This window comes from Aythya marila (genome assembly GCF_965140915.1).
Source record: "Aythya marila genome assembly, chromosome: Z".
NCBI lineage: Eukaryota > Metazoa > Chordata > Aves > Anseriformes > Anatidae > Aythya > Aythya marila.
Window position 1 is genome coordinate 21,480,824 of NC_139080.1, and position 20,731 is coordinate 21,501,554.

The following is a 20,731-nucleotide window of genomic DNA, read 5'->3' on the forward strand; positions in this document are numbered from 1 at the left end:
AACTATACACTGTAGGTGGTGTTTGTAGAAGTTGTTAAATGAAACCAGGGATTTAAAACAAAACAAAAGTTCATCTACACTTTCATCTATACAAAGTGATTTATTAACGTGTGTTTTGTTTTCTGCAGATTGCTACAATTTCTCCAGGGATGGCATCATGTGAAAACACTCTAAATACATTGAGATACGCAAATAGGTATGGAAAATATCATTTCTTACAGTTGTACTGGCTGTTGATCACTGAAGTTTGGAATACTGTTGTTCCATGATGTATAATTTTTTTATCTACTTGAATAATTTTAGGGTACTTGCATTTCATAGTAAGACTAAAACCTTACTTAAATAAGATTATTGATCCAGGCTCACATTTAATTTAATTGGTCTTTTTTTTTTTTTTTTTTTCAAGCATTACAATAGAATTGTTAGAAACTGCGTTTAAGCCAAACGTGGATATAGTGTGCAGTGCAAGTACTGTGGAAGATGCCACTATTCTTTTTGCCCCTGCTCTGGAGGCATCGGCTCTTGTGTTAGGTGTAGTTGGTATTCACAATGATTCCCTGGAGTGCAGGCTGAGATTCCTTTCTACAGTATGTATTTTCATCCCCTTGGAATTCCATGCAGTTGCCAGGCTATTTCATATATATATCAGCTATTTTATTCTAATTCTAAACAAGATTCCACAGTTGCTGTGGCCCTTATTCTATACTTCCTAACTATTTCTGAGATAACTGGTAAAGAACTGGTTAATCCAATGGTGACACTATAATCAGTGTAGAGAAATTAGCACCTTCAGAGGCTGAGTCAGCACTGCTGAGACTCTGCTTTCTGAAAATATGAGCCTCTCTTCAATGATTATAAAAGGAGCCTTTCCCAGCTGGAGTTCTCTTTTGTTTCATGTAGATGGGGTGATCTTGTGTGTGCTGCAGTCAGACCTGCTACAGTTTTTCAGCAAGACCCAGAGACAGCAAAGAACAAAGGAGGCAAGCTAGCATCTGGGCCATTAGCAATCCTTTTTTTTTTTTTTTTTTCTTCCCTCCAGAACAGGCTACCACCTAGTGGCCTGGAATCACATTTTCTTGCCTGAAAGAAAGAAAGCCAGAACTGTTTCTCTTGGTTGTCTGGCACCCCTGGCTAATCACTAATGAGCAAAAAGGGTGATGGAAAAGCTCACCACCAAGTCCTCTTGTAATCCAAATTTGTGCCTGGATCAAGGGACTTAGTAGCAAATCTGTCTGGGTTGGATTTGTCTGTGTGATTCCTTCCTTTTGAAAATGATGCATCTAGTCTAGTTACTGCAGTCACAGCGATGAGGGAGTTCCATGTTCATCAAGACTCGTTATATCTTCCTCTCCCATATAGCATACACATTGCTGAAGTGACTTAAGAAAAAATGCAAAAAAATTAAACACCGATTTCTAGTATTTGACATAGTTGCATTGAAACTGTTTCTTTGCCTTTGTGTCAGATTTGTTTGCTGCTGCAGTGTAAATGCTGTTACAGGGTAAATGCCTTTCACCATGAAGTTGTTTCATGTTTATTGTCTACTTTAAGTTGTTTTGTAGCAATGTATCAATTTCATAATACAATTAGTTTTCAGGTACTGAACACAAGTGTATGTGCAGTGTAAGACAGTGGGAAGGATAGAATTTAAAATATTTATATATTTATTTATTTTAAAAGGAGCAGCATAATTGAATATTGAGTGTAGACCAAATTTTATTAACTGCACTAACTGAAATCTGGAATTACTCTTCTGAAAACACTGCTACTGTAGTCTCCTGTAGATTAGCAGCACTGGTTTTGCTCAGTTTTGTTAGTGATCTGCAACTATTTACAGATGGTTTAAGTAAGTTACTCTTCCTCATGTTCTGATTTAAAAATAATTTGTTATATTGTTAGACTATCAAAAAAGAATGCTAAACAAAGAGTTGTCATTTTAACTGTGTTTACAAGGACATTTTCTCTTAATTTGCTGCTGTATTTTGCTGCTGCAGAGTAAAGGAATTTGGAATTAGTCCTTCGGACATTCCCTTCTCACAGGGTAGTGGCAGTCGCTCTGATCTCTCTCCTTCCTATGAGTATGACGACTTTTCTCCTTCAATCACCAGGTCTACTTCATTCTATACATGGAATCTTATTTTTAAGTTTTCTTTTTGGCTACGTAATTTTACAGACCAACCTTTCATTAGTTCCCTTGCCTTGAGTCACACATACTTTTTGTTTTTATTTTGTTCGGCAGGTGATGGTTCTGCATGATCTGCAATCATCTTCCCACTATTTTATTCATCCTCCTTAAACATCCACACTTTGTATCCAGGCTTGCTATTCTCCATCATACATTAAAAAAATAAATAAAAATGGTGATGTCACCTTTGCACATTTAGTGAACCAAATCTGACTACTCTGTTTAAAGGATAATTAAGATATTTTCATTTTCGAAAGCATTTCAATTATAGTATGTATTCATCCTCTGAAATACTTGGTTGCATAACATTTTCTGTAGAGTTTTGGTGGGTTTGCTTATAACAGCTAATTGGGTGCTGCTGATTATTATTTTTTTTAAACACAATTGTTTGAACAGAAAAAGAAAGATGGTCAGGTTTTGGGTGTTGAATGAGCTTCTCTGTCATACATTATTTACTGCTAAGAAGTTGAATATCTTTGCCCTCAGCATTTTAATGAATAGTGAGCTCTCAGTTTAAAAAATGCTTTTTGCTGGAAGATGGATTGTAATTCACAAGTAGCTGAAACTCAATGGTCCGTGGTTTGTTTGTTTGTTTGTTTGTTTGTCATTAACATGTTCTTGGTACAGTAAATCTGTGAAGGTGGCATCATCATCTGTATTAAGTGAATTAAATAGCATATGAACTCATAGAGCTTTATTTTTGGTGGTGGCTACTTTGCACAGGAAGTTACTAATTGGAAAATGAAATATTTTCTGATTGTAGGGTGAAGGAGCTGACAGTTGATCCTAGTGCTGCAGGAGATATCCGTCCCATTATACACCATACTCCCAATCAGATCGATGACTTGGACACGCAGTGGGGAGTGGGGAGCTCTCCTCAGAGAGATGATCTTAAACTGCTTTGTGAGCAAAACGTGAGTAGTTTACAACAATACATGTAGAGAGGAGATGATAAATACAATGGTGGAACAAATCCAGAGTAATGTTATTTTATAGCTCATAAGCAATACAATAAAGTACATACAGCATTCATCTTTACTTTCTTACTTTACAGCTCATTCCTATACAGAATTTACAAGTAAATGTTTTTTTCACGAGTGAGAGAAAACACTTCTATTTATCTTCGTCACTTATTAGGACCTTCAGTGTCTAAGCAGTGTCTGTTCTAGGCTCTTAAGGTTTTTAGTGTACGTTTTTTCCAGTATAGCTTCACCTTATATTAGGCAGTTTGACATATTCTGGGATACTTGTCCATTTTATTTAAAACACTTGTGGGTTTGAGAATTTTTTTCTATGCATTTCAAGTGAGTTTGCCTTTCTCTGCATTTAGGAATATGGGTACCCACATTCCTCTTCCCGAAATCCTGATTTTCATGGTGTGAAACCCCAGTTACCGGTCTGGGGTTGAGCCCCACCATATTCCCAAAATATCAAGTGAACAAGTGAGATGCTGGGGCAGAGAGACTTCTTCCAAAGAATATTTTTCCTTCAGTGATGATTCTCAGCTCTTGTTCTGGTTCCTTGAATGTTCATCAGGGATCAATGCTCAGTTTGTGAAAATGCTTATGAATGATTTAAAGAAAAATCTGTACTCTCATAACTTATATTTCTCAAGATTTTCTTCCTTCTCAAACATGTCTTTGTGATCTTACTTGTATTTTCTCTCATGTTAGTAACTAGCTCTAGAACATGATCTATGTGATTCCTGAAGTTTCCCACTGGACAGACAGATATCCTTTCACATGCTTTTCATTGCTCATGTGGAATTCAATTAAGCTTTACAGTGTATTTTTAGAAAGATGTCAAAGGCATGGTATAGAGAACCATACTGTCTTGCTAAAAAATTATTTACAACATACCTAGTGCTTTCCCCTCTGATTATTAATTATTTATGTCTACCAAAATCCTGTTTACCCGAATTTCTAATTCCATGCTCTGCATTCTTCTAATGTATTATTTAGAGGAATTAACTACACATTTTTTAGATTTTTCACCTTAGGTTTATTTTTTTTCCCCAAGGGATGAACTTGATTTTGATATCTTGAAATGTATTGAATCTGTTCTCTTTTTTGAAAATTGTTGCCTCTATTGTGATATGCTCAACAAAGACTATGACAGAAAACCCAGTTTTCTGTAGGTGTTAAAATCTACTAGAAATTACCATTCTTCACTTGTAACTTTCTCCTTCTACTACTTTCATTCATTCTTCTGATGTGGGATATTCTACACTCCAGTATTCACAAAGATGGCTGGCTGGGAATGTCTAATGAGTATGAATTAAACTTAACTCTGTTAACATTTTGATTTTAATTGCCCTCTCCCCCCATGTCTGGAGAATTTCATGTAGAAACATAAAATCCCTTTTTTTTGTCAGGGTCTGCCTTCCACATATTTCTTTTTTGTGCTCAGTGATGGGATGGAATGTGTTCAGTGTATTCCTTGTAGTCATGGCTCTTTCCAGACTAACAAGCTTACCTGTTGTTTTTAGGAAGAGGAAGTTTCTCCACAGTTGTTTACTTTCCATGAAGCTGTGTCACAAATGGTAGAAATGGAAGAGCAAGTAGTAGAAGACCACAGGGCTGTCTTCCAGGTAAGAATGGATCTACATTTTGTTTTATCCTAATCCAGGAATTTTGTTTTTTCCAATTGAAGCAAATATCCTGCATATGCTTTGTGTATATGATGCAGGGTATCATCTGGTCATTACTCTGCAGTCAGGGATTTCTCAATTGTTTTATTACACTGAATCCATTGTAGCAAACAAATAGGGGCAGATGTTTAGATCCGATAACCACTAATCTTTATCCCCATGATGAAAGAGAAGCATATTTTTCCAGCAACCTAGAAATCTAATAAGATTTTCCTTTTCTTCTCACAAGCATTCTAAATAGGTTGTGTTCATTGTAAGAAAAGTTATTTTGTTGTTAGTACTGAGATAATTTCTGATTCAGTCCTTTTCCAGCATTAGTGACTCTTTTATTTTTTTGTAGTTGCAGGAAGCTCATTCAGATTGATCTTGAAATTTTCATTTCACTGTCTAATGCATGCTAATATTCATATTTAAAAGCTGGAAGTTAATACTAATGTTTCTGTTAGCACCATTTCTGTTGATGGTTTGGTCATCTCTCAAGCTGCTGTAATACTCCCTCCAAGTATCCTTCTGTGATATTCCCATCTGAGCTACTCAGATTCAGAAGAGACCATTATTTTTCTAACTGCATGTTTGCTTCCTTTTTACCGACACACAAAGGTTTTCACTTGCTAATAGTCAGGGTCCTTGGAAGGAATATAGCCAACAAAGTACTGTGCTAGTCAACACCATGGATCCTTTTACATTCACAAAACAAATTATAATAATAAGCATGAATTACTAGTTTTCAGAGAGAAATGCGAGCTGCTTCTGTTTATAACCCAAGAGTCTTTAGGCAGGCTGTCCATTTGGCACATCTGCTGCAGGAGAACAGCAGAACATTAGACCTGTGGGGAATACACTCATCTCCTCAATGTAGGCATTGAACTTAATGGAACACTGATGTATGGTCACATAATACAGTAGGATGCTAAAAAACACATTTTCCAACAGATCTAGAGATTTAGTTATGAAACGTTAGTCCTGAAGTGAAATGTGCAGAAATGTGAAAGTCAAACGCCATATGCCATAGCAGTGTCCTCATGCCTGGGACTTCTCGATAGACAAGGTGCATTAATTTATGATGTTATTGCCTCTGTGTGTCCATCTGGCCTTCTGCTGGAGAATACTGTTCCTCACAGCAGTCACTAGAAGGAAATGTGTTCAAGCCTCAGCTCCCTTAGTTCGCAGCATGGCTTGTTAGCTTATGCTATTGGCGGAGGTGTGCTGCACCAATACAGAAGCTACAAGCTGTACCAGGCGGACGTTGTCTTCCATCAGCTTTCTTCTGGAAGCTATTGATTGTGGGATACAAAATACCCTATCCTGACACAAACATCTAAAATGAACGAATTGCGCTCTAATTGTGTCCATCTTGCTTTGATTCTGTGATGTATGAGCTTCCATTAGGTGTCCTAAAAAATATACATGGGGTTTGGACTGTATTTTTTATATTACTTCAGCTACTGAGCACAGAGGGAAAGACTTAATTTTAGTGTTTCAGGCCCAGCATGCCTAGAACTGTCTGCTGCTTTCTTTTTTAAATTAAAGCATTTCTAATAAGATCAGTTCTAATCATAGCTTTGCACGGTACTGTAAGCTTTCAGCTCCTGCTTGCATTCTTTGCTGCAATACTATTTTTTTTTTTTTAAATTCCCCCTTTTTGGTAATATTTGGAATACAAATGTGCTTAAGAGCTGGTTTAATCAACCTTTACAGTACTCAAACCTATGTGGGGAGTTAGCACAAGCAATAGAGAGCTTAAAATAGCCCTTGTTTTACACAGCTTCTCTCAAAACTGGTTTTGAGTGTGGACAGAGTTGTCTTGTCTCCTTGACTATAGTAATAAGACTGTGATCACTGTCAATGACAAACAGCCCCTATTTAAAACTGAAGACTGACTTCAGAACCATGTAAGGTTATGGTTGCTGATAGTTCTGCTGAAATTAAGAAACTGTGTAGCAAACACACAGCTTTGTTGAACTGTGCATAAGGATTCATTTTAGGATTGAAATTCGGATATTGAGGTGACTGTAGAAGTACGGTCATCCTGTGAAAAGGAGTAGGTCTTTGTTTTGCACCTTGTACTTCTGCCAAAGTATTTAGTTGTTTATTGTTTTTGTTTGTTTTTAATTTTAGGAATCTATTAGATGGCTAGAAGATGAAAAAGCACTTCTTGAGATGACAGAAGAAGTAGACTATGATGTGGATTCTTACGCTACCCAACTTGAAGCAATCCTAGAGCAAAAAATTGATATTTTGACCGAACTTAGAGGTAGGTTGCTTTCAATCACTTTTGTGGGGGTTATTAGCAATGCATAGAGTGTACTTTTATTCTGTGATCTTTTTTTCCTCTTACGCTGTCTTGTGGAAGGAATGTTTATTCTGGGAACAAGTTCACATCTGTGTTGCATTCATCCTAGTTTAAAAGAAAAGGCTCTTGTTTTACCTCCAGGAAATATGCACTTGTTCTTGCAACTTTCCCTTTCTTTTCCATCATTCCAAAATAATAAATGGAGGAAAATGAAAATACAAAGGAAGTGCACAAAAAAAAGTAATGTAATGTAATAATGAAAAAGTACCTGGAAATCCCAGTTCCTGCTCTGATGCAATCTGTAGTGTAGCAGAGTCCGCTTGTTTTTTAATCTGTGTGTTGTTAACGTAGGTTTTTTATACAGCTGCATTTCTGCATTAATTCTGCCAGCTTATTTTTGTTGAAAAACAAAGTGCAATTAATTCTTAGTACCTGTTCTGTTTGTCTTCTAAGTCAGGTTGTCGGCTTAATACCTCATAAAAGGTACTCAGAGCTTAGTACCTGAGTATCTTCATTTTTGCAAACATATTTTTTTGATCCATGTTAGAAAGATAACTCCTTAGAAGATAAAATCTTAGATTTTACTCAATCTCAGTATCTGCTGTAAGTTAGAATGAATCAAATCAGATATGGCCTGCTCAGCAAGTAATTGGCAATTACACATTCCTTTGCTTCATACAAACTAGCTGAGGGCTTCCTCTTCAGGAAGAGACAGCAGCAGTGAGAAAACACAGTTTAGGTGACTCTCTGCTCTTCTAAAGCTTGTTGGATACCTCTTCTGAAACAGTGTTCTGGAGATAAAGGTTGTCTAAAAGATCCTTGTATGTTTACAGGTAGGATGATGTCTATAGAGCTTGCAGGGGAGAGGAACTGTTAAGTCAAAGATTCTTTCTCCCAGTTACTTCTGAGTTCTGCTCGTGGCACACAATGGCCGCTGCATATTTCAGCTGTTTTTCCTGTCCTTTTGGGACTGATTTCTTTACATTGTTATTTTGGTTTCCTTCTTTGAATTCTGGAGCGTGTTACTGGGAAGTGGCTGGGAGAGGAATAGAAATATGAAGGATTGCCATGCTTCCTTTCATAGGTTTCTCCCCCCCTCTCCTGCTAGTTATGATGAAAAGTATAAATGATGTGCTTATCTACTTAGAGTGAAAAACTTCAAAAATGTAATCATAAATGCATTCATAGGAAAATAGAATTTATTCTGGTGGGTGTTAGGATGCTACTGATTATACACTGAGATAATTTTTCTTCTGCTTTTAAAGATGGTTGGGAAGCTGCTGGGAAGGAAAGGGAATTATGCTGTGTGTATCTTCCTGTGCTCTCCAAGTTAGAAGCAGAACTGAAACACAAACAGGTTACATGCAGGGAGTGCAATTGTGCAGCTTCCTGCCTAGAGACTAGGCAGGATAGCATCTAAGAAGGTACCAAATTGCTAAGCTGCTTGTTTTATATGGTGAGCACTGAATTTAAGTTTATCTGAGTCCTCTTGCCATTTGTAGCTTCAGCTGCTTTTCTGCAGGAGTGTTTTTTTTGTTTGTTTGTTACGCACTCAGGCAGGGATGTGGAACTTCAGGGCTCTTCAGGGCTCAGTTTCATGATCTGTGTTGAGAACAGGCACATCAGTACTCATTATTTCTTTTTCCTTAAAGATAAAGTGAAATCCTTCCGGGCAGCTCTACAAGAAGAGGAACAGGCCAGTAAACAGATCAACCCCAAAAGACCACGTGCCCTTTGAAATGGGCCTTTGCTGCTAAAGGAATCCACAAACCTGTACTGCTGTAGCACACATTTGTTACAAAACCCAGTGGCCGTAAGAACTCAACTACTTGAAAGTGTAAAAACATTAGAAATGTCTGTGGAAGTGTCCTGTTTCTTATTCACCTGAGTGACATTTTCGGTTTTGTGTGAAATGCTCCTATGATGTCTACAAAATGCTTCTAGACCAGACAGCACAACCATGCAGGGTTCAGATCTGTGAAGCACTTTGTTTTGAATATTTCTTTTATTCGAATTGTGAATTTTTTTTTTGTTTGGAAGTATTTACCATGTTTTTAATAATGAAGTAAAACTGTGGACATTAAAATGTCACAGTATTTCCTTTAAACTGTTCAGTTTTGTTACAAAGACCAGCTGTGCAGTTTTGTGTTTGCGTGCATGCACACCTCACTAGTGGTTGTACATAACTTCTCTTCTACATACAGCTGTGCTTACCTTTTTCCATTCTGTCATTCTGTGCCTTGATGAAGGCTACTTAACCCTAAACATCCTCTTTTTGAAGCACAGCCTTAATAAACAACATTCCTTATTTGTCAATATAAATTGCTTTTAGTGTGTGTACATTTTTAATGTGTTTTGAGACCTTTTTTTTTTTTTTTTTGTTAGTTCATTCATTTCACAGGATGTGCCATATCATTTGAACAGGAACTGCAAGAGCTGTTGGAGTGGACAAACAGCTGGACATTCCATCCTCCTTGTAAAAAAAATCTGGATTTTAGATTTATTTGAACACCGTAAAGAATGGTTATATAATTCTAACATTTTTCTCTGTAAAAACAAACAAAAAAAAATCAAACAAAAAACAGAAATATAAATTAGTTGATGTATGATAAAGGGTAATGTTTAAGTACTGAGGAGAGTTGTATCTTAGAATAATGCAGATAAGCAGTATGTGGTATGATGTGATAATGCTGTCGGAAAGAAGGTACAATCTGACCTCTGTGTATGATGCATAGGATAACTGTCAAAGTTTGGGGATATAGCTGAATAAATATGTATTGGCCTTTCACATACTGTTAAAATTTGGCTTTTGATGCATGACAGACTTACATGTACATTAACTGTAGTTTGCAGGTAGTTTGAGTAGCTCTGTTGCTTTAATAAAAAAAAAAAAAAAAGTAGCTAATGCCTATTTTTCCCTTTGTATACGGTGCCAGCAGCTGAAAAGTGAGGTGAAATTGCATCATTTGAGGATTTGCACAATACCTCTACCTAGTGCTAATAGAAATCCCTGAAGTACCCGAATTCTCACAAATGGCGCCATGTATATCAGCACTTTTTAACTGGTGGCACTCAAGTTATTTTTGCAAAGTCGGTATCCAGGAAAGATTGACCTCTCATGTAAGAACTTTGTGTCAAATGAAGAGTTGTAGACCTCTCTAGGAGTTCTCCCTGTTTCCAGGAGTTCCTATCAGCAGACTTTCCCTTGGAACTGTTTAAACATTACTTTTGGCATACAGGCCTGTATGTTTGTGCCAGGCCTGAAGGAAAATAAAGGGAAGGCAATGAAAAGAGAGTTAAATGAGCCAAGAATTCCTGTAGTGTTTAATGTTTGTATCTCTCATAGGAAGGTAGGCTATGGGAAGCTATTGTCGCATCATGGTTAAATCAAAAAAATCCTCCTGTGTGTAAACATGAAAACTGAAACAACAATGTAGATTTTACATAATGTGTTTAATAAATTAAGCTATTAAATGAATTACAGATGAGAATTTACTTCTATGAAGGCTCTGTTCTGCTTTGGGAAGGGTTGAGCTTTGTAAACACATGTGAGTTGTTGCACTTTTCAAAAGGTCTCCGATTTCAAAATGAGTATTTACTTCTGGAAAAAAATATTCTGTGCAAATGTGTAGTGTAAGAAGAATTCCCCAGAGCACTGTCCTGACTTTATTTTGCAGCAGGTCTCAAAGAAACATCACACAACTTCCTGAGCATTTGGTTAAGAACATCATTCATTACAGTTAAAAAGAAAAAAAAAAATTAATTAAAAAAAGCAGCCACTTCTGTTAGTGGAGGATAGTACAGGTCATTGTATAATACCAGAGGGTTTCTTTGAAGTTGCTTTAGAGAACTCTTACTTTTACTTTGTAAAGAGCCTCTAAAGACTGGGGCATCGTATGTGGCAAACACTTGCTTCCCTACTACTCCTGCATGCAAGCCAAGAGCCACAGCCAGGCTGTGGTTTATAGCAAGTAGTAAAGACGAGAGGCAGAGAAAAGGCAGACAGATCTCAGCACCTTTTACTAAACCTTGTAAATGATGTGGCCTGTGAGTTACCAGCTGCAGGTTAAAATCATGTCTAGTGGCTGTTAAGAGACTGCCTCTGTGATAGTGTAGAACTAATCTTTACAGCAGACTCTGAGGCTGAAGTGACAATTAAAATAAGCAAGTGAATGCAGCTGGTTGTAGCACTTGAATTCTGTAGGCCATTGTAGGTCAGGCATGACTAGGACTCATGCAAGCACGTTCTGTTTCCTGTGCTGTAAAACAAAAGCTTACAAAAAACACGATGCATATATCCCGTATTTGTTCCTTCTGTGTTGGGCAGCTTAACCATTGCTCACAAATTGGTTCTGTAGGCAGGGAAGCAGCACTGGAATTGTTACAGTATAAAATAATTGAGCACTCCTTCAGGATGCCTGCAAATTCAGGCAGCGTTTCTGAATCACTGACCTTTCAACTTGCATGAAGTGAATACTACACTACTTTTTGTTAATCTGTCTCTTCTGCATTTACTGGCAAGATGCCACACATGAAACAAATGACTTATCACAGAATCATAGAATATCCCAAGTTGGACTCAATGATCCTTGTGGTCCCTTCCAACTCCTGGCTCCACACAAAACCACCCAAAAATCAGACCATGTGTCTGAGAGCATTGTCCAAACACTTCTTGAACTCCACAGCTTGGTGCCATGACCACTTCCCTGTGGAGCCTGTCCCAGTGCCCAACCACCCTCTGATATCCAGTCCTGATACCCAGTCTTATGGTAGTTAATACATAGTTGTGCCATCACTTGCATCATGCTACAGAGTTAATGGTTACTGTTTTCCTGAATTGTAAGAGAGATCAAAGTGGATTTTTCTTTTGGTGGTTGCTATGTAGAGTTAACGTGAACTTCCTTGGGAAAAAACTCTGCCTTGTCCTTAGTAACAAATACATAATCCAAACTATATTAAGACACTTCAGTAAGTCAGGACACATGAATGTATTGCTTTGAGGTTCACTGAAAGCTTTGATCTATCTTAATCCTCCTCTTGGCCTTAAATGACAAAATTTTCTGACAAAAAATAGCTGCCTGACTTCACAGTTGAACACCTGCTATAACCACCTTCTGTCTGTGTTTAAGACCACTGGCCAGTTAGTAATTTTCTGCTGATTCCAACCGGTGTCTGATGGCAGTAAGGAGGTGGTAAAGGAGATGACACTGGTAATTTTAGGTCCCTCAGTGATACTTCCAGCAACTGACACCATGCCCCTAAGATAAATGCTCATTTCTGAAAAACACTTACTGGGATTTCTTGAATGGAAGTAGGTTACTAACAGACTTGGAATGCTAGTAGCTACCAGACAAAAGGAAGAAATGGACATCCCAAATCAAAAGGAATTGTTTAAATATATTTTAAAGGAAACAAAAACCAAGCGGAATGACTACAAATCCATTTTTGTTGCTGCTAAACAGACAAGTTATACTGTAAGTATTACAAGAATATACTGAGATCAAGTTCATGACCAGAGAACGGAGATCTCAGTTACGGCAGCATCAACCTGCATGTCACCGGGTAAATCTAAACATGCTCTGTTGCGTGGAAGTCCAGCATCTCACTTCAGTCCTGAAAGAATTTAACGCTTTTAAAATACAGAGCGGCATCTTCTTGCCTCTTCATTACCTGTGATAAAATTGTAATGTTCTTAATAAGAACCAGTGTGCACTCTGTATTCTGTTGCTTTTGTGAGAAAAGCTTGTCTCATTGCAGTCACTGCCACTTCAGTAAGGCTTAGATAAGAAAATAAAGATCTTTCACTCTTCTGGTAGAATCTATGAGAAATGGATGCCTTCTGAATTGAAGCCATGCAACAGTCTGAAAAAGGGAAATAATTCATGTTATAATTTCCACTCGTTTATACAGCCAATTAAGTCATTTCCAAGTCACGCTGGCTGGCGAAGAATATAAGAAAGTAGCACAAAAGCAGCTATTGTTGTTCAAGTACTATAAAAATTGTTAGAAAGCTTACACTACAAGTTACTATTAAGTTTGCCAATTTAGAGATACATTTCCAGTGCAGTTACTGGTGGTGTGTCATACCAGGTTAGCTGCATCTCTTTGAAAAGTAGTGACCATGTTAATCGTCATGCTACGCTTACGAGGAACAGCTAGTTTTACCTTGAATTAAATTGAATTAGGACAGGATTCTTGTTCCAACATATATTACTCACCAGAAGAGCAGAAAATAGTACTAATTACTAAAATATCTGAATTACGTTAAGGCCTAATCCTCAAGGCAGCCAGACAGGGAAGGACTGTTTAAGTCTCCAGAGAAATTATGATAACCAATCCTGTTATTAGAGCCATTTTTAGCAGAGGCACTGTCTAGTGTCTAGAACACAAATTACAGAAGTAATGATCTTTAGCTAGTTCCATCTGAGTGCTGTAAGCAGCAGCAGTTTATACAGGGTTTATGCAGAGGAAAATGGTTAGTCCTCTTCCTACGTAACCCAATGCTTATCTGTTTGACACAGGGGTATAGAAGCAGGTAGAATTTGAAGAAGCTTAATAGGGTAAAGAGAAAATATTCACCTAATGAAGTCATCTATATCCATTGAACGAGCTCGTTTTTCAGAGAAACCCGTATCTTTTAGAACCGTCTGTATTTTCTCTGCAATTTTGAAGTTTTCAGGTATTTCCTATCAATGGAAAATGGGATACAAATTATTTTTCTATTCATAGCATAGGAACAGGTTAATTTAAATACTCTTTCTTTGCTTTTACAAGAGTTCTTCTTTCAAGTGACAAAAGCTGTAGCTTTTCTTCTATGGATTACTGTATTCTTGCATCTGAGTTTTTATATCTTAGCTCATTCACTATAAATGAATCACCAACAGTATTGCTACACAGATTTGAAGTTTTCTTACTAGATTTTGGGAAAAGGCCATCCTTGAGACGTGTACAGCCAATATACTAACAACATCCCCAGATTTCATTTTTTTTCACTGTAACTTAGTGACCCTTTTAAACTGTTCCTTAAGAAAAACAGTTCCTCCCTTCCCAAAACTCTCTTGGAAAAGCTTTAACATGTCAAGCTTTTTAATTCTGATTTTTTTATTCTTACAAATGTTAGAGTTTAGGTCAGAGTACATATAAATAAAATGTAATATATTAAAAAGGAACTTACTCTATTATGTAAGGAACAATGAATTCGGTAATTATGATCCAACAACTGTTCTACAGCACTTGACCTGAAAGAAATTCAAATCTAGAATGAAAACTGATCTTTAATTTTTTTTTTTTTTTGACTTAACTGGTTGTTCATCTTTAATATAAAAATAAACGAATAACTACACAGAGTTTTCTTCTTAAACAGCTGCCTAAAAGTTTAACTTGAGAAGTTTGCGACCTTAGCATAGATTCCCCATTGTGGTTTATCCCGAATTCTGCTGGCCTGCATATAACACTGCTAGATATTTACACAAAATAATGGACTCTCAAACTTCAAAAAATTCTAATATAAGTTACTTACTTAAAGGCTGCAGAGAGCGTCTTGTTTTTCCTAACAAAGGCTATCCTTACCAGACCATCCCATTCCTGAAATTAAAGCACACAGTACTTACTGAAAGGAACATATGGCTGCTAAAAACAAGAACACTATTGGCAATTTCACAAGAATATCAAATGCAAAAACATCTTTCCAGTAGAGTACTTTCTTAACAATACAAAGAGCACACATTTTTGGACAAAGCAACACAAATGGAAGGAAAAATACTTCACACAATACTACTGAGTACCACGGTCCAGATCTTAAGTGATGAGAATGTAGACACTTCAAGAAAATCTGCTAATGCTAGGCAAGGTTGAAATGGTCTTGAAGACCACAGCATTTTAAAAATTAACTTTGAGTATATTATCCTGCAGCATCTGTCTTCTGAGACTATGCAGAGTAAAGTAAGAGTTCTCAAAAACACTCCTTTGATCACAAGTAACTTAAGTCATCAATTGGAAGAAACTCTGTGCGATAATAATAAGCACTACGAAAAGGATATTATGAGTAGCAACTCTCCAATCGATACAGATTTGGTACCTCGGTCTTGTCAGAAACAGAATCATAGGATTGGATAGAAGGGACCTTAAAGACCACACCCTCAGTAAGTTCGCAGATGACACCAAGTTAGGTGCGTGTGTTGATCTGCTTGAGGGTAGGAAAGCTCTGCAGGAGGATCTGGATAGGCTGCACCGATGGGCTGAGGTCAACTGCATGAAGTTCAACAAGGCCAAGTGCCGGGTCCTGCACCTGGGGCGCAATAACCCCAAGCAGAGCTACAGGCTGGGAGAGGAATGGTTGGAGAGCAGCCAGGCAGAGAAGGACCTGGGAGTGATGGTGGATAGTCGGCTGAATATGAGCCAGCAGTGTGCTCAGGTGGCCAAGAAGGCCAACAGCATCCTGGCTTGTATCAGAAACAGTGTGGCCAGCAGGGCTAGGGAGGTGATCGTCCCCCTGTACTCGGCTCTGGTGAGGCCGCACCTCGAGTACTGTGTTCAGTTTTGGGCCCCTCACTACAAGAAGGACATCGAGGTGCTTGAGCGGGTGCAGAGAAGGGCGACGAAGCTGGTGAGGGGCCTGGAGAACAAGTCCTACGAGGAGCGGCTGAGGGAGCTGGGCTTGTTCAGCCTGGAGAAGAGGAGGCTCAGGGGCGACCTTATCGCTCTCTACGGGTACCTCAAGGGAGGCTGTAGCGAGGTGGGGGTTGGCCTGTTCTCCCACGTGCCTGGTGACAGGACGAGGGGGAATGGGCTTAAGTTGAGCCAGGGGAGTTTTAGGTTAGATGTTAGGAAGAACTTCTTCACTGAAAGGGTTGTGAGGCACTGGAACAGGCTGCCCAGGGAAGTGGTGGAGTCACCATCCCTGGAAGTCTTCAAAAGATGTTTAGATGTAGAGCTTAGGGATATGGTTTAGTGGGGACTGCTAGCGTTAGGTCAGAGGTTGGACTCGATGATCTTGAGGTCTCTTCCAACCTAGAAAATTCTGTGATTCTGTAATTCCAACCCCCTGCCATGGGCAGGGACACCTCCCACCAGACCAGGCTGCCCAAAGCCCCATCCAGCCTGGCCTTGAACATCTCCAGGGACGGGACATCCACAGCTTCTCTGGGCAGCCTGTGCCAGTTCCTCACCACCCTCTGAGTGAAGAATTTTTTCCATCTATCTGATCTAAATCTACCCTCTTCTATATTAAAGCCATTTCCTGTTGTCCTATCACTCCACTCCCTGACAAAGAGTCCCTCTCCAGCTTTCCTGTAGGCGCCCTTTAGGTACTGGAAGGCCTCAATAAAGTATCCCTGGAGCCTTCTCTTCTCCAGGTTAAACAGCCCCAACTCTCTCAGCCTGTTCTCATAGGAGAGGTTCTCCAGCACTCTCAACACCCTCGTGGCCCCTCTCTGGATTTGTTCCAGTAAATCCATGTCCTTCTTGTGCTGAGGGCTCCAAAGCTGAACACAGTGCAGTCTCACAAGAGCGGAACAGAGGGGAAGAATCCCCTCCCTCACCCTGCTGGCCATGCTGCTTTTGATGCAGCCCAGGATACAGTTGGCTTTCTGGGCTGCAAGCTCACATTGCCAGTTCATGTCAAGCTTCTTGTCAACTGACACCCCCAGGTCCTTCTCCTCAAGGCTGCTCTCAATCCATTCTCCACCCAGCCTGTATTGGTGCTTGTATTTTTAAGTATTGCAAGAAAAGTTGCACGCAACTACGTGCAGATAATGCAGTAATACAAGCCTGATCAACGCAAGAGTAGATGTTGTGGTGTTTTGTAAATACCAATGGATACTTAGTTGTTTATGTTGTTTTCACTACTGACTAACAAGTCCAAAGAAGTGAAACAAAATTAAACACTATTACTAGAATATTACATTGTCATTACACTATACAACACTTACCTGAAAGTTGATAGGTGGTGGTGGGTTCTTTGGCTCTATTCTGACAACACTGGATTCCACTTTGGGTGGAGGCCTGAAGTTGTTCTTTCCAACCTGTTAGAAGTTAGGCAGCTGCATGAATAGGCAGCGAATCCTCACGTTCTTAGAGACATTATTCTCTCTTTGATAGCTTTCTTAAGTAAAGCAGAACGACATACCTTCATCAGATGGTCCACTCGAGCTAATAACTGGGTATTAATAGAAAGTCTGCAGTATAGCTTAGTTCCTGGTTTTGCAACCAAACGAAGTGCAAATTCCCTTTGAAACATAAGTATTGCACACCTGAGAGTAACAGAAATGAGAAAATGAATTCTAAGTCTAACCAACTTTTAACTTAAAAGCTAACTGATAGTTAGAAAATATTTTTTCCCCCCTCAGGACTTAAAGGAATGAAATTCTGTGATATGCACACACTCCCTTGATTAGGTCAGACTGAGAAACAAACAAATAATAAAAAAAAAAAATACAACTTGGTAAAACTATCCAAGTTTCATTAAAACTACAATAGAGTTTTGTTCTCTATACTGCTAAATGGATCAGAGAGAGTCCAGTCTCAGAGTTTCATGCATGACAAATAATTTTGAGAAATTTCATAGCAAGCCCGCCAAATACAAGTTCTCTAGCACTGTAAGTTGGCCAGTAACGTCACTAATGTTAATATTTCAGTGTGAGAAATGAAGAACTACTGTCATGGTGAAGAACACACAGAAGTACCTGGGCAGTTACATTTTTAAACCAGACAATAATAAATGTCTTGGCTTCAATTCTACCCTTAGCACGTACTTCCTAACAAAGGAAGACATTTGAAATGTTACCATGCCCTGCTTATCCTTGGAATAACAATTATTTATAATCTGAGTGCAAACAGGTGGCATTCTTCCTTTCATCAGCTTGACTCTCACACCAAAACTAAGTTTATCCTTATGCATTAGTTGATATGTTAACTACTTGACATTAACCAATTATCAATCATTGACAGTTTTCATATTATAGAAAAAAAAATGGTGTGGCTCTGATCCACCAAAATGGTATTTAAAAAAAATGATTTGTGAACATTTGTAAAACTATTTTTTTGCCTCTTCCACCCTGCCCCCAATCTGGTAATCTAGAGCAGTGCTCTTGTGCATACCTGAAAAAAGGTCTATGAAGTAACAACTTGAAAACAAATGGTGAGGATATCTGAGAAAAAAAAATAACATCAGTAGTGTAACTTCCAGGCGCTATCATTAACAAAAAAGTTTCATCATGTTTTTTAGTGCATACCTGGTAAGGTAAATTAGCTACACATGCATCAAAGAACGGTAACTCTGTTTTCAAGACATCTCCAACCTTGATTTCAAGTTTGTTTGCCAGACACCTGGGTGAAAATATACTGTGGTTATCATCAGATAAGCACATTGCCAATGTTTTTGCCAAAGCAGCTCCACTGCTTTAAGTCATCACTACTTCAAAGGCTGATACTTACGTGCCCTGGACTCTCTTCTGAAGTTCACCCACAAGTCTAGGGTCAATTTCACAGGCAATAACCTGAAAATAAAGAAGATACTTAGAACTTAATACACAAACTCCTCCTAGCTGGGATTAAAACTACAACTGTAAAAAAAGGATCAAATAAATATTGCTATGTGATTAAGAAAGTCTTAAATACTTCTCATTATGCTACACACCTTTTTTTCTGCCCCCATAAAACATGCAAAAGTTATCACATAAACTGATAACAGCGATGTAGTTTGACAAAGCCATGCATATTTTACAAACGCAGCTAAAAAAATCATTGCTATACATGCGAATGTTAAGAAAAATACACTTTATTCTATTTTTTTAACCAGGTAGCTGAAAACGCTTCTCTATGCCAAAGGCCAAGCCATAACATACGGGAAGGTGGTGGTAGAGTCACACTTACTTTTTTTACTTTCTCTAGCATTTTTACTGTCAGGTTGCCAGTTCCAGGGCCGACTTCCAGAATGACGTCTGTACGTCGTAAGGCAGCCTAAGAACAGACAAAATAATAAATAAAAAAAAAAAAAGTATTAAGTAAATAAATAAGAAGTGTTTTTCTGGAACTGATTTCTAGCAGCAATTCGATTATGAAATGAAAGGTGTAAGGAGCTCAATAAAAAGCTGAAATCAGCTAATAAAGAAATATGAATGTATTTATTTATTTATTTATTTATTAAGGAAACGTTGTACAAGTTAACTAGGAGCGGCACTTGACCGCGCACAGCCAAGTAAGCGAGTTATCAGCCCCCTGCCGGCTCGGCACCTCCAGCGCCCACCTTCTCGATGATGCTGTTGACGACGAGCGGGTTCTTCAGGATGTGCTGCCCGGCGCCGGTGTTGAAGAGGATCCCTGCGGAGAAGCACAGAGTCACACACACACACAGCCATAACGCCGCTCCTGCCCTGCTCTGCCCTGCCCTGCCCACCCAGGACCCCCCGCTCCGCGGCCTCCCACCCCCCACCCCGGGACCCGGCCTCACCGGGCGCCTTCCCCTCGGGGCGCTCCCTCCGCGGCCGCTTCCCGGCCCGCGCCTTGGGCATGGCGGCGGCGGGCCCGGCCCCGGCCCGGCTGCGAGCACACGTGCGGCCGCCGCGGCGCCCAGCCGGCACTACGCGAACCGTGGAGCACCGCGGCGGGGCGGGGCGGGGCGGGAGGCGGTGCCCCCGGGCAGGCACACGGCTTGTGTGACAAGCACACATCCCTGACGCGCTTGGGATAAATATGCGGGTTTGTCCGAATGGCTGGATCTATTGTGCTGCTCGGTTATTTCCTCTTTTGTATAGGATCCTCACGGGAACACGCTTTCCTCTTTTCTCTTATATATGGGAACGTCCATGTCCGTGCCCCTAGCATCACAGAGAACATCAGCCTGTTTTCCCAGCTAATTACTTGTATTTCTTAGTTAAGTAATATTTAATATATAGTGCTAGGGAAGTCAATGGCGTTGGTTACTTAGACATTGTTTTATTTGTTGTGAGTTAAAAAAACGTACGTACACACACACAGACAAAACAGAATACCCATTCCAGGTAGCTGTGGAATGGGTATTTCAGGCAGGAAAAAACAGTGAGAATAGATAGCAAGGCAAAAGAGAAAAATTGTTAACAGCGGAGAAAAGAAGCATTTTTTAATAAAGGATGTTCTGTGTCAGAGTATTATTCATTATTCAGCATTATGCTGCTATATACAGATAACTAGAACTATTCCTTCTTTCGTGAATCCTTGAGGGGCCTCCCATATTCCAGGACCTACTGTTTAACCTTTTTCACTCTCGAAGACGTGACCAAGAGGTGATTCAGAACAACGCTAGAGCCACGCGATGCTTCAACTCGCACAAACGGGCTACCACCAGTTCATCGCCACAACCCGTGCCTTGCATCTGAACAGCCCCGCGTCGCTGCGCGCCGTGCGGGTGGGTGCTCGCTGCGGCTCCCAGCGGGAGGGCTGCGGCTGTGCACAGCAGCGCCCACCGTGACGGGGCCGTTAGGCAGCCGTTACGCGGCCGTTTAACGGCCGTTACCCCCTCACCCACGCCACGCCCTCACCCCCTCCCCCTCAGCGGCACGCGCATGCGCGCCGTCGAGCGAGCGGGGAGGGAGCACCCCCCTCCGCATGCGTCGCTGGGCGATGACGT

General features: G+C 39.6%; 2 protein-coding genes across 3 annotated transcripts in view; one reads left to right on the forward strand and one right to left on the reverse strand.

Moving 5' to 3' along the window:
• The window catches only part of KIF2A (kinesin family member 2A), a 53,351-nt gene extending 42,745 nt beyond the window's left edge, over window positions 1–10,606 (forward strand). For both annotated transcript variants that reach the window (XM_082782661.1, XM_082782660.1), the window contains exons 16-20: window positions 129–196; window positions 2,949–3,099; window positions 4,674–4,775; window positions 6,954–7,089; window positions 8,781–10,606. In XM_082782661.1, the coding sequence (XP_082638787.1) occupies window positions 129–196; window positions 2,949–3,099; window positions 4,674–4,775; window positions 6,954–7,089; window positions 8,781–8,866 (543 nt within the window). In that variant the 3' untranslated portion in view covers window positions 8,867–10,606. The remainder of the gene's footprint in view (window positions 1–128; window positions 197–2,948; window positions 3,100–4,673; window positions 4,776–6,953; window positions 7,090–8,780) is intronic.
• A 1,899-nt stretch (window positions 10,607–12,505) lies between these two features.
• Window positions 12,506–19,706, reverse strand: DIMT1 (DIM1 rRNA methyltransferase and ribosome maturation factor). The gene is made up of 12 exons (XM_082782450.1): window positions 19,577–19,706; window positions 19,373–19,446; window positions 19,000–19,086; window positions 18,562–18,623; window positions 18,360–18,453; window positions 18,226–18,275; window positions 17,255–17,378; window positions 17,058–17,150; window positions 14,648–14,712; window positions 14,303–14,366; window positions 13,708–13,814; window positions 12,506–12,990 (listed from the first exon to the last, which is right to left on the reverse strand). Exons 1-12 carry the CDS (start codon window positions 19,635–19,637, stop codon window positions 12,948–12,950), a joined length of 924 nt encoding a protein of 307 aa, XP_082638576.1. The 5' UTR covers window positions 19,638–19,706; the 3' UTR covers window positions 12,506–12,947.
• Between the last annotated feature and the right edge of the window lie 1,025 nt (window positions 19,707–20,731).